This window comes from Coccinella septempunctata, chromosome 2, assembly GCF_907165205.1.
Source record: "Coccinella septempunctata chromosome 2, icCocSept1.1, whole genome shotgun sequence".
Taxonomy (NCBI): Eukaryota; Metazoa; Arthropoda; class Insecta; order Coleoptera; family Coccinellidae; genus Coccinella; species Coccinella septempunctata.
This window is the reverse complement of record NC_058190.1, coordinates 20,229,615-20,244,475: the sequence shown is the minus strand read 5'-3', so window position 1 is coordinate 20,244,475 and position 14,861 is coordinate 20,229,615. Positions and strand designations below refer to the sequence as shown.

The 14,861-nt window shown below is 37.1% G+C and overlaps 1 protein-coding gene across 1 annotated transcript in view; it reads right to left on the bottom strand.

The window, feature by feature from the left end:
- The window catches only part of LOC123306460 (nephrin-like), a 907,827-nt gene that overhangs the window by 854,074 nt on the left and 38,892 nt on the right, over positions 1-14,861 (bottom strand). Inside the window, exon 3 of the mRNA XM_044888477.1 lies at positions 3,747-3,955. Within this exon, the coding sequence (XP_044744412.1) occupies positions 3,747-3,955 (209 nt within the window). The remainder of the gene's footprint in view (positions 1-3,746; positions 3,956-14,861) is intronic.

The window sequence follows — 14,861 nt, the reverse complement described above, 5'->3', positions numbered from 1 at the left end:
TGTTTAGTCAGCATCGTCCTTATTCTTCTCTGTAAAGCTGCTAAATCGGTGGTCGTCCAAGAGATAATACCAAATGAATAGCTCAGCGCCGAGCAAGCGTAGGTGTTAATCGCTTTTATCAGATTCTTGCTGTTAAGACCAGTTCTCATTATCCTCCTCAATCTTCGGGTGAGCTCCTCCGCTAATTCTTTCTTCATCTGGGTCTGATTGATTTTTCTTGCCTGTTTTCAGTTTTCACCATTTTCAGCATCAGTTGCATTTGTTTTTTGGTAGATGCGAAGAGTTTCAAGTCGTCCATGTAAAGGAGATGATTCAGTTTCATCATAGTTCTACTGCCGCTCTTGATGGAAAATCCGTAGTCCGTAGAATTCAATCTATGAGACAAGGGATTCAGGGCCATGCAGAACCACAGAGGGCTCAGCGAGTCTCTTTGGAAAATTCCGCGTCTTATTGGAATAGGTCCTGTTGTAATGGAGCAATCTGCTGCTTTTATTTGAAGACTAGTACGCCAGGTTGACATGGCGTTTTTCAGGAACTTAACAATATTGGGATCCACCTTGTAAATCTTCAAGATCGTCAAGAGCCATTCGTGAGGTATAGAATCGAATGCTTTTTTGTAGTCTATGTACGCAGCGTAAAGATTCCTTCGCTTGGAGAACGCTTGATTGCAGATAACTGAATCTATTATTAGTTGTTCTTTGCATCCTCGGCTGTCTTTGGTGCATCCTTTCTGTTGCATGGCGATGATGTTATTCCTTTCGCAATGGTTGTGAATTCGGTTTGAAATGCATGATGTGATTAATTTGTACATCGTTGGAAGACATGTGATTGGTCGGTACTTGGATGGGTCTTCTGTATTCCTTTGGTCTTTGGGTAACAAGAATGTTGTGCCATGTGTAAGGAATACTGGCATTCTTTCAGGATTTTCAATGACATCATTTATTGCGGAGGTCAATTTGTCATGCATGATCCAAAGTTTCTTGATCCAGAAGTTCTGTAATCCATCAGGCCCAGGTGCTTTCCAGTTGTGCAGTCCTCTGATAGCTGATTTTACTTCTTCAATTGTGATCATGTCATGCTGCATCGGCTCATATTTTATAGCTTCAGATTTTTCATCTTCAATCCATCCGGTATCTCCATTGAAGTGAGGTTTCGTTGATAATTGTTCGGTCCAGAATTGTTCAATGGCTTCCTTTGGTGGTAACTTTCCATTCTCTCCATCCGACGATGTGAGTGACCGGTAGAAAGATTCTTCCGACTTTTCGAATGAATTATTGTCTCTTTTCCGGCTATAATTGCTTTTATATCTCCTCAGGCGTTCTGCATACAGACTTAATTTTTGCTTCAGAGTGTCGAGGCAATGGTGAGCTGTAGCATTCTCCGTCTCTCGTTCTGTGTGTGTCCTGTTTCTATCCATGATCTCTTTGGCAGCTTTCACAACCTTTCTTCCTCGATTCCCGTTCAAGTACTCCGTCAGTCGTCCAATGTCTCTTCTTAGCCTTTCTGTTTTGTGTTGAAGACGTTTCTGCCATGCTGGCGCGTGTAATTTGTGTAATTTTGGACCATCATTGCTCGTTCGGCGAATTTTTGCCCCTATGGTTTTCGCTGTCGTTAGCGCTGCACAGTGAAAAACTAGATGCAGATATTCCAATGAACTTCCTTTCTGTAGGTATTTAGGTAAAACGTCCTTATTCAAGATGTCGATTATAAGTGACAGTTTCTTGGATGTATTGAGCCGTGGAGGTGCTACTCGATGAAGAGGATCTGTTCCTTCCAGTTCGGCAAAGTATCTTCTCATGTCAGAGTCAACTTGTCGGCGGAGCTCTTCCCTATCGTCCTGGTGTTCAGGCTCACTTGCGTTGCAAGATGGACTTTCAGTATCAGTTTCTTCTGCCTGTTGTTGCCCAGGCATGTGAATTTCATCAGAGATGTTGGTGTTATTCTCTATTGCAGGCGGACTCTGAAGTTCTCGTTTAATTGCGTCTATTCGGGCCGTTGGTATTAGTTCATTCCTCAGAATTACGCGGTACTGGTCTGCCACTCGTTGTTCTGTGACATTGAGATTTGGGTAGGCGTTGCAGAATTCCTCATGGAGCCTTTTCCTATAGTTGTTCGTGTTCTGCCCTAGTCCCGTGATGGAGTTATATATGCGCACTATAGTTTCATTCATGGACGTTGTCCACTTCATGCGCTTTCTAACTAACCCCGCTTGGGTGAGCACTGGCTGAATATCCTGCGCAGCACCTTCAGCGGTTCGAGTCGGCGATTGAATTGGACTCGTTGGTTGCTGTTGTTGCTTTGGAGCTGCAGCTTCTTTATTATTATTATTATTATTATTATTAAACGAATTAATTCAGATGCATAACATCCGCAGATAATTAAATCAACGAATGTTACGATCTAAATCGAACTAACAAACTACCATCGCTCGAAGTATTACCAGAATTTTCATTTCGTCGACAAGAGTAGATGCTGACCATGGTTTCGGTCTTATTTGACCTCGTCAGAGCAACAAAACTCAATTGTCAACGAAATGCTATGAATTGCCGGCTCCTTTCCTTCATAGCATTTCGTTGACAATTGAGTTTTGTTGCTCTGACGAGGTCAAATAAGACCGAAACCATGGTCAGCATCTACTCTTGTCGACGAAATGAAAATTCTGGTAATACTTCGAGCGATGGTAGTTTGTTAGTTCGATTTAGATCGTAACATTCGTTGATTTAATTATCTGCGGATGTTATGCATCTGAATTAATTCGTTTATTATTTACCTGCCTTACTGTGAAGGCGCGATCCATTTCTTATTATTATTATTATCTCTTTTATTATTCTGGTTGAGTTTCTGCGCTGCTTCTGTGTTTTCTTGCGTTGTCACAATTGTTTCATTGTTAATCTTTTTTTTATCTGCTTGTTGCAGGTTCTTAATTTTTTCTAAAAGAATTATTCTGCAATTATATATCGTTATTTCTTCTCGTTTCCATTAGCAGTTCTTCGGTATACTTCAATTTCATTTTCAAATACATATTTTCCATTTCCATCTCCGTATTCTTGCCAGTTAGATCAACTTTATCCAATTTCTGCGACTTAGCATCATCGTGAATGCATGCAGCATTTCTCTTATTTGCAGCTAAAGCCATACACGAAGGATGAAAATTCTCACAGCACTTGATGCATTGGACACTATCCGATACCTTTTTGTGGCAATGATTGCAAATTTTATATACCTCACTTAGTAATTTTGTTATTTTATCAGAGCGTTCTTCGCCGACTTCTTCACAACTCGCCATCTTGAATTGGTTTCAATTTTTTGACCTCAAAATCAACTAAAACTTTCGAAGTTAGTTTTTGAGAATCTTCAATTTCCTTCGCCACTGCTAAAACGGAAATTCAAGTCGGCCATATACCCCTTGTATTCCGGTCAATCTGAAATGAGCAATATGCTCGTTCCTGTTATTTTTTATTCTAAGTCGTCCTTTGAAATTTAGGGGTTAGTGAAAACGGGCATCAAACTAATACAAGTTGAAGTGCCGAATGAATTTTATTTTCATTTCTCACAATAATAATACTAACATACTTCCCTACATCCATAATGAAAAATTCATTAACACAATAAATATTGATTAAATAGATTGTCCGTAAACGCAAGACAAAACGTAGTTTTTTTTATGCTTTCCAGTCTCACGAATAGATCTTTTGTGTGAACTAACTGAGATCTTTGAAGGCAATTTGACAATAAATCCAACTCACCTATAACTGTCAGGTTCACCCTCGAGTTTCTTGTCTGTGCTATCTTGAAATCCACGCGACACCGATATATCGCCTGGTCAGATTCACGAATATGATCGACACCCAATTCGGCCGGCTGCTTTTCCGGCATAAAATATGCCCGATTCGCGAAAACGTTTTCGTCTGACCACCTCTCGGCTAGGCTGAAGTCTCTGTCACGACCGTCCACACTGGAAATAAATAGTAATTCGGTAACTTTTTTCATTATTGTTTAACGCATCGAGTGCATTGGATATTAACAATTATTAAAAGATATATAAATAAAAGTAGAATGAGGTTGCAGTGTCTGTGAACTCAAAATTGGTAAATGAAGGAGAGGGGTACTCTTCGTTTTATGACAAGCGTTCGCCTTTTCAATGCTTCTACAGATATAGTTGAAAGAAACAAATACGATAAATTCATAATTTTAGTTTAACTCAGCATATGCGAGGTTTTATTCACATCATTCATAAGAATTCATCAAATAAAAGCTAAATCCCAATTTAGAGGCTAAATAAAATCTTGGAAAAAAACAAAAATAAAGAACACATTAAAATTTTTGTGATAATTATATAGTAATATCTAAAGACCTTCAGCATATAAATATCTCCTTCAATGAATAAGAAATCTTCGTGTCTGCTCCAAATTCTTTATTCAGAATTGCGACATACGTTTCGGCCCTTACAAAAATAGGACCATCTTCAGGCATATGTTGGAAATTAAATTATTTGTCAAGCAAGAAAGTAATGTTATCATCCTTGTCTGCATTCTGAGGTGTTGGTAGCGATGAATATGGTTGCTTCGACCAGCAAAATTATCAAGTCTGACATCCATCCTGTTCATTGGAGCTTGATTGTTCCAATAAAAAGAAATTTTCTTCTCAGAATGCAGACAAGGATGATAACATGACTTTCTTTCTTGACAAATAATTTAATTTTCAACATATGTTTGAAGATGGCCCTATTTCTGTCGAAACATATGTCGCAATTTTAAATATAGAATTTTGAGCAGGTTCGAAGATTTCTTCTTCATTGGATCGATCAAGCTCCAATGAACCAGATGGATAACAGACTTGAAATATCTCGTTTTCTCTTCTCCGGACCGTCATAAAAGTTCGTTTGCTGCTTTTGCTTCAACAAAATCATCTGCTGGTCAATGACTAACGTCAAGACCATCAAAAAAAAAAGTTCGTTTCTCATAAATACCTGCATTTACAAATTAATTCATATAAGCTGTTCAATCACCGCCATAAAACCACCATTGTTCAACAATGTATACTGCATTCACATTTATTTTAGCAGTCGGTTGGCCATGAAATAATTTTCTCAAGTTTTTGTAATTAGAACGGAGTAAGGTTGGCACTCATGAAATGTCGTTTATGTCATAACGCCGTTGCCACAACTTATATCAATTAATATTACGAAAATGCCGAAAGTGATTGAAAAAAGAGACAAGGTTTCAGGAAGTGCCATTTAGAATCCAGGTCCGCTCATTCAAATCGTTATACCCTGATATTCTAAAATCCACAATACGTCTGACGGTAACGAACATATTCAATTAATTTAAGAGAATTTATATAATGTTTCATCTGAATCTAAAAACGACTCATATTTCAGCTAATATTTCCACAATCAGAAAGATTCTGAATGAAGAGGATGACAAAGAATTTCTTTCTATTGGGAGACTCAAAAAAGTGGCGGCATTTGAGAATTTTATGTTTGAGTGAATTAATGCGAAAAGTTCACTACAGGATTTTCGATGAATGTCATCGTAGAATAAGTTCCCGAAAATTGATTTTTCTATTTTTCATTTGACTTGTCCTATACATTGTAAATGTCTTAAGGTACCAATGTGAACTTTTTGTTCAAAGGTGAATTTCATCTTGACTTGAAACTTCCTTTAAATCCTTTTACTTATATTGATGCAATATGATTTTTGTTGAAGAATTTATCATTCTTGTAATTATCTGTTAATTCCTTTGGGAGATACCCATTCCCAACCACTGCAATATATGCATTTCATCTTCGGGTTAATATTTTTGAAATCTACAACTGATGTAACGTATTCCAAACTTTAGCCAAAGAAGATAACGAACATTAACTCTCCTCAAGCTAGTGCATATTATGATATTATACTGATCCCTTGTATTTTCCATGCAAATAACAGGATTTGGTATGCCTTCAATCAGTTTGTATAAACTTCAATTATCAGTATATTGAGGACTTCAAATTTTCAATCGTTGTTTTTTCAGATTAAATCGGATATTGAGCGTTCGAATCGGATAGGTTCATTGAAATTTCTACCCCGCAATTCCAAAATCCTATTTCATATGAAAACGTGAATCCTGCATCATAAAATTCACAGTAAATATTCTTCAGGGCGAAAGTATCAAATATTGATTAAAAAATTTGACTTCGGATGGGGCTCTGGGGTTGAATTTTCAACCCTTAACATTGAAAATTCGTATTTCATGAGAAAACGTGAATCCTGCATCATAAAATTCACAGTAAATATTCTTCAGGGCGAAAGTATCGAATATTGATTGAAAAATTTGACTTCGGATATGGCTCCGGGGTTGAATTTTCAACCCTTAACATTGAAAATTCGTATTTCATGAGAAAACGTGATTCCTGCATCATAAAATTCACAGCAAATATTCTTTAGGGCGAAAGCATCAAATATTGATTAAAAAATTTGACCTCGAATGGGGCTCCGGGGTTGAATTTTTAACCCTTAACATTGAAAATTCGTATTACATGAGAAAACGTGAATCCTGCATCATAAAATTCACAGTACATATTCTTCAGAGCGAAAGCATCAAATATTGATTGAAAAATTTGACTTCGGATGGAGCCATGGGGTTGAATTTTCAACCCTTAACATTGAAAATTCGTATTTCATGAGAAAACGTGAATCCTGCATCATAAAATTCACAGCAAGTATTCTTTAGAGGAAAGCATCAAATATTGATTGAAAAATTTGACTTCGGATGGGGCTCTGGGGTTGAATTTTCAACCCTTAACATTGAAAATTCGTATTTCATGAGAAAACGTGAATCTTGCATCATAAAATTCACAGTAAATATTCTTCAGAGCGAAAGCATCAAATATTGATTGAAAAATTTGACTTCGGATGGAGCCATGGGGTTGAATTTTCAACCCTTAACATTGAAAATTCGTATTTCATGAGAAAACGTGAATCCTGCATCATAAAATTCACAGCAAGTATTCTTTAGAGGAAAGCATCAAATATTGATTGAAAAATTTGACTTCGGATGGGGCTCTGGGGTTGAATTTTCAACCCTTAACATTGAAAATTCGTATTTCATGAGAAAACGTGAATCCTGCATCATAAAATTCACAGTAAATATTCTTCAGGGCGAAAGTATCAAATTTTGTTTAAAAAATTTGACTTCGGATGGGGCTCCGGGGTTGAATTTTCAACCCTTAATATTGAAAATTCGTATTTCATGAGAAAACGTTATTTCTGCATCATGAAATTCACAGCAAATATTTTTTAGGGCGAAAGCATCAAATATTGTTTAAAAAATTTGACTTCGGATGGGGCTCCGGGGTTGAATTTTCAACCCTTACTATTGAAAATTCGTATTTCATGAGAAAAAGTGAATCCTGCATCATAAAATTCACAGTAAATATTCTTTAAGGCGAAAGCATCGAATATTGATACAAAAAATTGACTTCGGATTGGGCTCCGGGGTTGAATTTTCAACCCTTAACATTGAAAATTCGTATTTCATGAGAAAACGTGATTCCTGCATCATGAAATTCACAGCAAATATTTTTTAGGCCGAAAGCATCAAATATTGATTAAAAAATTTGACTTCGGATGGGACTCTGGGGTTGAATTTTCAACCCTTAACATTTGAAAATTCGTATTTCATGAGAAAACGTGAATCCTGCATCATAAAATTCACAGCAAATATTCTTCAGGGCGAAAGCATCAAATATTGATTAAATAATTTGACTTCGGATGGGGCTCTGGGGTTGAATTTTAAACCCTTAATATTGAAAATCCGTATTTCATGAGGAAACGTGAATCCTGCATCATAAAATTCACAGTAAATATTCTTTAGGGCGAAATCATCGAATATTGATACAAAAAATTAACTTCGGATGGGGCTCCGGGGTTGAATTTTCAACCCTTAACATTGAAAATTCGTATTTCATGAGAAAACGTGAATCCTGCATCATAAAATTCACAGTAAATATTCTTCAGGGCGAAAGCATCGAATATTGATACAAAAAATTGACTTCGGATTGGGCTCCAGGGTTGAATTTTCAACCCTTAACATTGAAAATTCGTATTTCATGAGAAAACGCTAATCCTGCATCATAAAACTCACAGTAAATATTCTTTAGGGCGAAAGCATCGAATATTGATAGAAAAAATTGACTTCGGATGGGGCTCCGGGGTTGAATTTTCAACCCTTAACATTGAAAATTCGTATTTCATGGGAAAACGCTAATCCTGCATCATAAAACTCACAGTAAATATTCTTTAGGGCGAAAGCATCAAATATTGATTAAAAAAATTGACTTCGGATTGATCTCCGGGGTTGAATTTTCAACCCTTAATATTGAAAATTCGTATTTCATGAGAAAACGTGATTCCTGCATCATGAAATTCACAGCAAATATTTTTTAGGGCGAAAGCATCAAATATTGATTAAAAAATTTGACTTCGGATGGGGCTCTGGGGTTGAATTTTCAACCCTTAACATTGAAAATTCGTATTTCATGAGAAAAAGTGAATCCTGCATCATAAAATTCACAGTAAATATTCTTTAGGGCGAAAGCATCGAATATTGATACAAAAAATTGACTTCGGATTGGGCTCCGGGGTTGAATTTTCAACCCTCAACATTGAAAATTCGTATTTCATGAGAAAACGTGAATCCTGCATCATAAAATTCACAGTAAATATTCTTCAGGGAGACAGTAGCAAATATTGATTAAAAAATTTGACTTCAGATGGGACTCTGGGGTTGAATTTTCAACCCTTAACATTGAAAATTCGTATTTCATGAGAAAACGTGAATCCTGCATCATAAAATTCACAGTACATATTCTTCAGGGCGAAAGTATCAAATATTGATTAAAAAATTTGACTTCATGTGGGACTCTGGGGTTGAATTTTCAACCCTTAACATTGAAAATTCGTATTTCATGAGAAAAAGTGAATCCTGCATCATAAAATTCACAGTAAATATTCTTTATGGCGAAAGCATCGAATATTGATACAAAAAATTGACTTCGGATTGGGCTCCAGGGTTGAATTTTCAACCCTTAACATTGAAAATTCGTATTTCATGAGAAAACGTGAATCCTGCATCATAAAATTCACAGTAAATATTCTTTAGGGCGGAAGTATCAAATATTGATTGAAAAATTCGACTTCGGATGGGGCTCCGGGGTTGAATTTTCAACCCTTTACATTGAAAATTCATATTTCATGAGAAAACGTGAATCCTGCATCATAAAATTCACAGTAAATATTCTTTAGGGTAAAAGCATCGAATATTGATAGAAAAAATTGACTTCGGATGGGGCTCCGGGGTTGAATTTTCAACCCTTAACATTGAAAATTCGTATTTCATGAGAAAACGCTAATCCTGCATCATAAAACTCACAGTAAATATTCTTTAGGGCGAAAGCATCGAATATTGATAGAAAAAATTGACTTCGGATGGGGCTCCGGGGTTGAATTTTCAACCCTTAACATTGAAAATTCGTATTTCATGAGAAAACGTGAATCCTGCATCATAAAATTCACAACATCATCATTCATCAGAATTTAGTACAACAAAAAACGAGGTTGAACAATGTAAAAAAAAACATTCGAATTCCATCAAAAAAAAAAATCTCAAAACACACACTGACCTCATGAATAGATATGAAGTATTTCACTCATCATCAATGAAAACACCATAAGAAGAATAAAAACAAAATGAACGAAAATCTCTCTGGGTCGATCACACCAAATATAATCTGATAAACTAACCAATATCACAACATATGTGGCACCAGTACCAACTTAAACACACAAAACAGATCTAATTCACAACTTGAGTTTTATTATCTTAATGAAATTACAACAACAAGCACGCAGGTTGCTAATGTCCTTACGTACATTTGCAGAACTTCCTACCCGTTTGAACCATCTCCCTGAATGTGAGCTTGAACTAATTATCTTCTTCCATCAGAATACTGGCAATATCAAAATGAAAAATATATCTTTTCATAATATAACACGATATTATTATTTATATTACACATAATTCTAATAATCTGCTGGAACAAGCCTGGAACATAAACTAGCCTTGAGAATATTACACTTTTACACTAGTCATCACTAGGCGGATACCAAAAATATGATCATTCATCAAACTGTGTTGAACAAGCGCTGTCGTTTCTTTCTCATTTTTACAATTTCTCCCATGTTGCTTCAATTTGGAGCCTTAGTACTGAATAGTTTATCAAACAAAACATTCAGTACAATTCAAACAATTACAGTCAATTTCATGAAATGTGCAAAGTTCCTTTAACTTAAACTTAGATTAAAATTCAAACAATCTGTTTCTAACATTAACATCTGCCCTGTCTATGAAGTGAAGTAAGGAGGTACCAAACAACACAGATACTTCATTTCAACTGAAATTAACATGCGCCATCGACATAAATCGGCGAGTGTCAGGGCATCTGATCTGGGCTTATATCCTTGATGAAATTGGCTCTAATTCTTGTTAATCAAACCCAACAATATATATAACAGATCTGAAGTAAAGTCTTTTTATAATACACCACAATATTATCATTTGAAATGAAGTGATAACGCCTAGGTGCAATGAATACCCACAATAATAACTAATTTCAGATGCTAACCACCCGCCGATATGAATATCAAAGAGTGTTACGATCTGAATTGAACTAGCCAATTTGCCATTGTGAGGCAACTAAATGGAGAACGTTCCACCGAAGAAGAGCAAATGCTGACTATGGTTTCGGCCCCATTTGACCTCATCAGAGCAACACGGCTCCTTCTCCGATGGAAAAAGGTTTGGAATTATTAAATACTGGCAGAATTTTCTGAATATTATCGAGTAGTACTCGAGCACCATCAGGTATGAATCGAGTTACGATTCAATCTTCTCCAGATCGAAACCCAGATTAAGGCAGTGGCGTAGGTCCCATATTGCCTCTAATTCAGTACACTAGTCTGCCTAATGCAGACAACATGCGTGTAAGAAATGAGAAGGTGGGAACACGTTTAGTTGACGGCAAAATTGATGCCAGCAGTGATACAATGGAGATATAACGCCTTAAAGCTACAAATAAAATAATAAGACTAAAATTCAGCTGCATACTACCAACCTATATGAATATCAACAAGTGTTACGATCTGAATTGAACTAGCCAATTCGCCATCGTCGCGTACAACTAATTTCGTAAGCACCGAGAGGGAGAGGTATGAGGGGAAATCAGCTGATTTAGAGGTTTGGGCGTCGACGATATAATTTCTATAATGTCTTCACAGGAGACCGAAAAAGAGTGCGCATATTGTGAGAGAAGGGTAGTTAATCCCGTCTGCTGTGTTGAGTGTGGAGCTCAATTCCACCCCTCTTGTTCAAGTAGGGCTCGAGTGGTTGGATCGGACGGCATAATAACATGCTGCAAATCAGGTCACTCTTCTGGAGACACCGACCAATTGTTTAATCGGCTATCACTACTCCTCCGGGAACAGTTCGAGGGCTTTAAGAAGGAAATGGAGAATAAATATTTGTCACAAATTGTTGAACTCAAAAGAGAGATGACTTGCATGTCCACCAAGCTAATATCACAGGAGGCTGAATTAAGTTCACTGAAGAGTGAACTATCTGCTCTCAAGTCTAATGGCCAATCCAAGCCGACTGACTTGAATTTCTCATCCGAGGAGTTCGTTTCTGAACTGGAAGACCGTAAGCTCCGATCTAGGAATCTCATGTTCTACAATGTTTCTGACAGTGGCACGCCACTTGACAGTAAAAAACCTATCCAAGATATGATCTCCAGCGTGTTTCCTGAAGTGAAGGTACACGGTGCCATTCGTGTCGGAAAGAAGAGTACTGATGGACATGTACCTTTGAAGGTGATTTTTGACAGTTCTGAATCAGCGCTGAAGATCCTCAAAAATAGAAATAAATTTCTGCTAGTTCGGGTGCAGTGTGATCTCACTCCAAGGCAGAGAGAATATTTATTGAAAATTCGGAAGGATCTGGCAAGCAGAAGATCTCAGGGAGAAGATAACTTAACTATCCGGTATGTCCGTGGTACACCTAGGATTGTTCAACTCTCGAGGAATAACCGTTCGGCCTCCGGAGGTGGTGGAAGCCAACCAAATTTCTAAATGTGTACTACCAGAATGTGAGGGGCTTACGCACAAAGATTGTTGATTTTGTTCGGAATGTGACTATCTCAGACAACGATATTATTTTGCTCACCGAGACATGGTTGGACGACTCGATTGATGATGCTGAACTTCAACTGGTGGACTTTGAGCTTTTTAGGACAGATCGCACGTCTTCAACTAGTGAGAGAACCAGAGGTGGTGGGTGTATGATTGCTGTGAAAAGGTCTTTTTGTGTAAATAGAGTGCCACGTGTTCACGTCTCGGTTGAGGATCTGTTGGTTGTCGTGAGGGTTGGTCAGCTGAAGTATCTGTTTGTTACCGCCTCAAGCTGTCGTGAGCCTTTATGAGAGACACTGTGAGAATGTTGAACAAGCAGTTGAAAAATTTGAACCTGACGAGATATTCATTACCGGAGATTATAATCTTCCTCATGCCGTATGGACTAACGACCACTTGGGTGTTAGCGTTGATGTTATTCCATCTCAGCAGGTTCAAGTTTTGGTTGATTCTTTTTGTTTTTTGAATCTTTATCAAAATAACTTCATTCTCAATTCGAACAATAGAACATTAGATCTTGTTTTCTCCAGTTTTCAGTTCCTTCAGATAGGTTTAGCGAATGAGGTTCTGTCTAGGATGGATGATCACCATCCAGCACTCACTTTTAGCGTGAAGTCTCATCAGTCATGTAGAAGTAGTCCAGAGATAATATCTCATAATTTTAAGTCAGCTAATTATGAAAACATAATTGATTATTTGTCATCCATAGACTGGGTTGAAAGGTTCGATGGTTGTAATGATGTTGACTCTCTAGTTGATGCATTTCATGGGGTGGTATATGGCGCTGTTGATAGATTTGTACCTAAGATTAAGATCAGAAACTCCACATTTCCAAGTTGGTTTTCGGCCGAACTGAAAAATTCAATATTTGAAAAAAAGTTGGCTCATAAAAAGTATAAATCTTCGAACTCTTGGGACGATTACCAGCTCTTCTGTAATCTAAGATCTCATTGTAAATCCCTGGCTGAAGAATGTTACAGTTCATATGTAGAGGATTGCGAAGAGTCTATGCTTGGAAATGTGAAGAAATTTTTCAACTTTATTAATTCCAAAAAATCGGATCAAAGCTTTCCCTCAGCGATGTATTTCAAAGATTCAGAGATCCAAACTGAAAAGGATATAGCTAATGCTTTCGCTGAGTTTTTCCTTTCTGTTCATAAAACTAACGATAATATCTCCTGTAACGCCACTGAACCTTTATCTTGCTTAACCCTGCGTTAGTCGCGCCCTCTTTTAGATCGTATTCACTCGCGTGGTCTACAAGTGTAGACCATATTTATTTTAACTTTAAATATTACCTACGTTGATATATTTCAAAGATTATCTATGATGATATCGTTTATTTGACCACTTGTTATTCATATAATTGAAACTTTGTGATAAAATAATGCTTCTCTTTGAGAGGAAATCGAGAAAACCTCAATGTCTCAGATTTCAACATTTTTTCGTTCGAATAGGTATGGTCTACTATCGTAGACCACGCGAGTAATGTAGGGTTAACCGATGATATGATAAATGTTCCGATGATTCATGTCCAACAGGTGTTGGACGGTATTGATTCCCTCGATGTAAATAAGGGACCTGGCCCAGACAATATTCCTGTTATCTTTCTTAAAAAGTGCAAAGACTTCATCGCATTACCACTAAAAATAATTTTCAACAAATCACTAAGCGATGGAGTGTTTCCTACTTCATGGAAGTCTGGTTTTGTAAAACCTATTCATAAATCTGATCCCAGGGAAAATATTACTAATTATCGACCAATAACTATTTTGAGTGTCAAAATTAAAATAAATTAAATTGTTCGAATCTATTGTTTTTAGCCAGATTAAATCCCAAGTTTATGGTAGAATAATTCCACAACAACATGGTTTTTATGAGGGTAGAAGTGTTGACACAAATTTACTAAATTTTGTTCAATATGTTGTTGAGGCTTTGGATTGTCGTCAGCAGATAGAGGTTGTCTATACTGATTTTTCTGAGGCGTTCGACACTGTTTCCCATCCCATTCTGGCAAAGAAGCTCAGAAACTTTGGTTTTCACGGTCGGCTTCATCGGTGGTTGGTCTCCTATCTCACTAACAGGGTTCAGTTCGTGAAAATAAATGGAACACTCTCCTTTCCGGTAGTTGCCACATCAGGAGCGCCTCAGGGTAGTCATCTTGGACCGATGTTATTCCTTATATTTATTAATGATATTGGTTCTGTAATCCGATTCGTTAAATTTCTTTTATTCGCCGATGACCTGAAACTTTTCTTGTCGGTTAGGTCCATTTCAGACATTATTTGTTTGCAGTCCGATTTGGAGGCATTGCAAAGATGGTGTGCTGAGAACTGCTTGTCTTTGAATATAAGTAAGTGTAAGTCGATGTCAATCTCGAGAGTCCAGAGTCCATTGTTTTCAACTTTTTTTATTGAGGGTTGCCCCTTGGAGCGCATAGATGTTGTGAGGGATCTTGGCGTTTCCTATGATAGTGAATTATCGTTCAAGCCGCACTATCAGGCAATTTCTTCCAGAGCACTCAAAACTCTAGGTTTTATTATAAGAAACACGAGAGATTTTAGGAGCGTTGAGACCCTTCGTTACCTGTATATAGCACTTGTGAGACCAACTCTTGAATTTTCTTCTATTGTA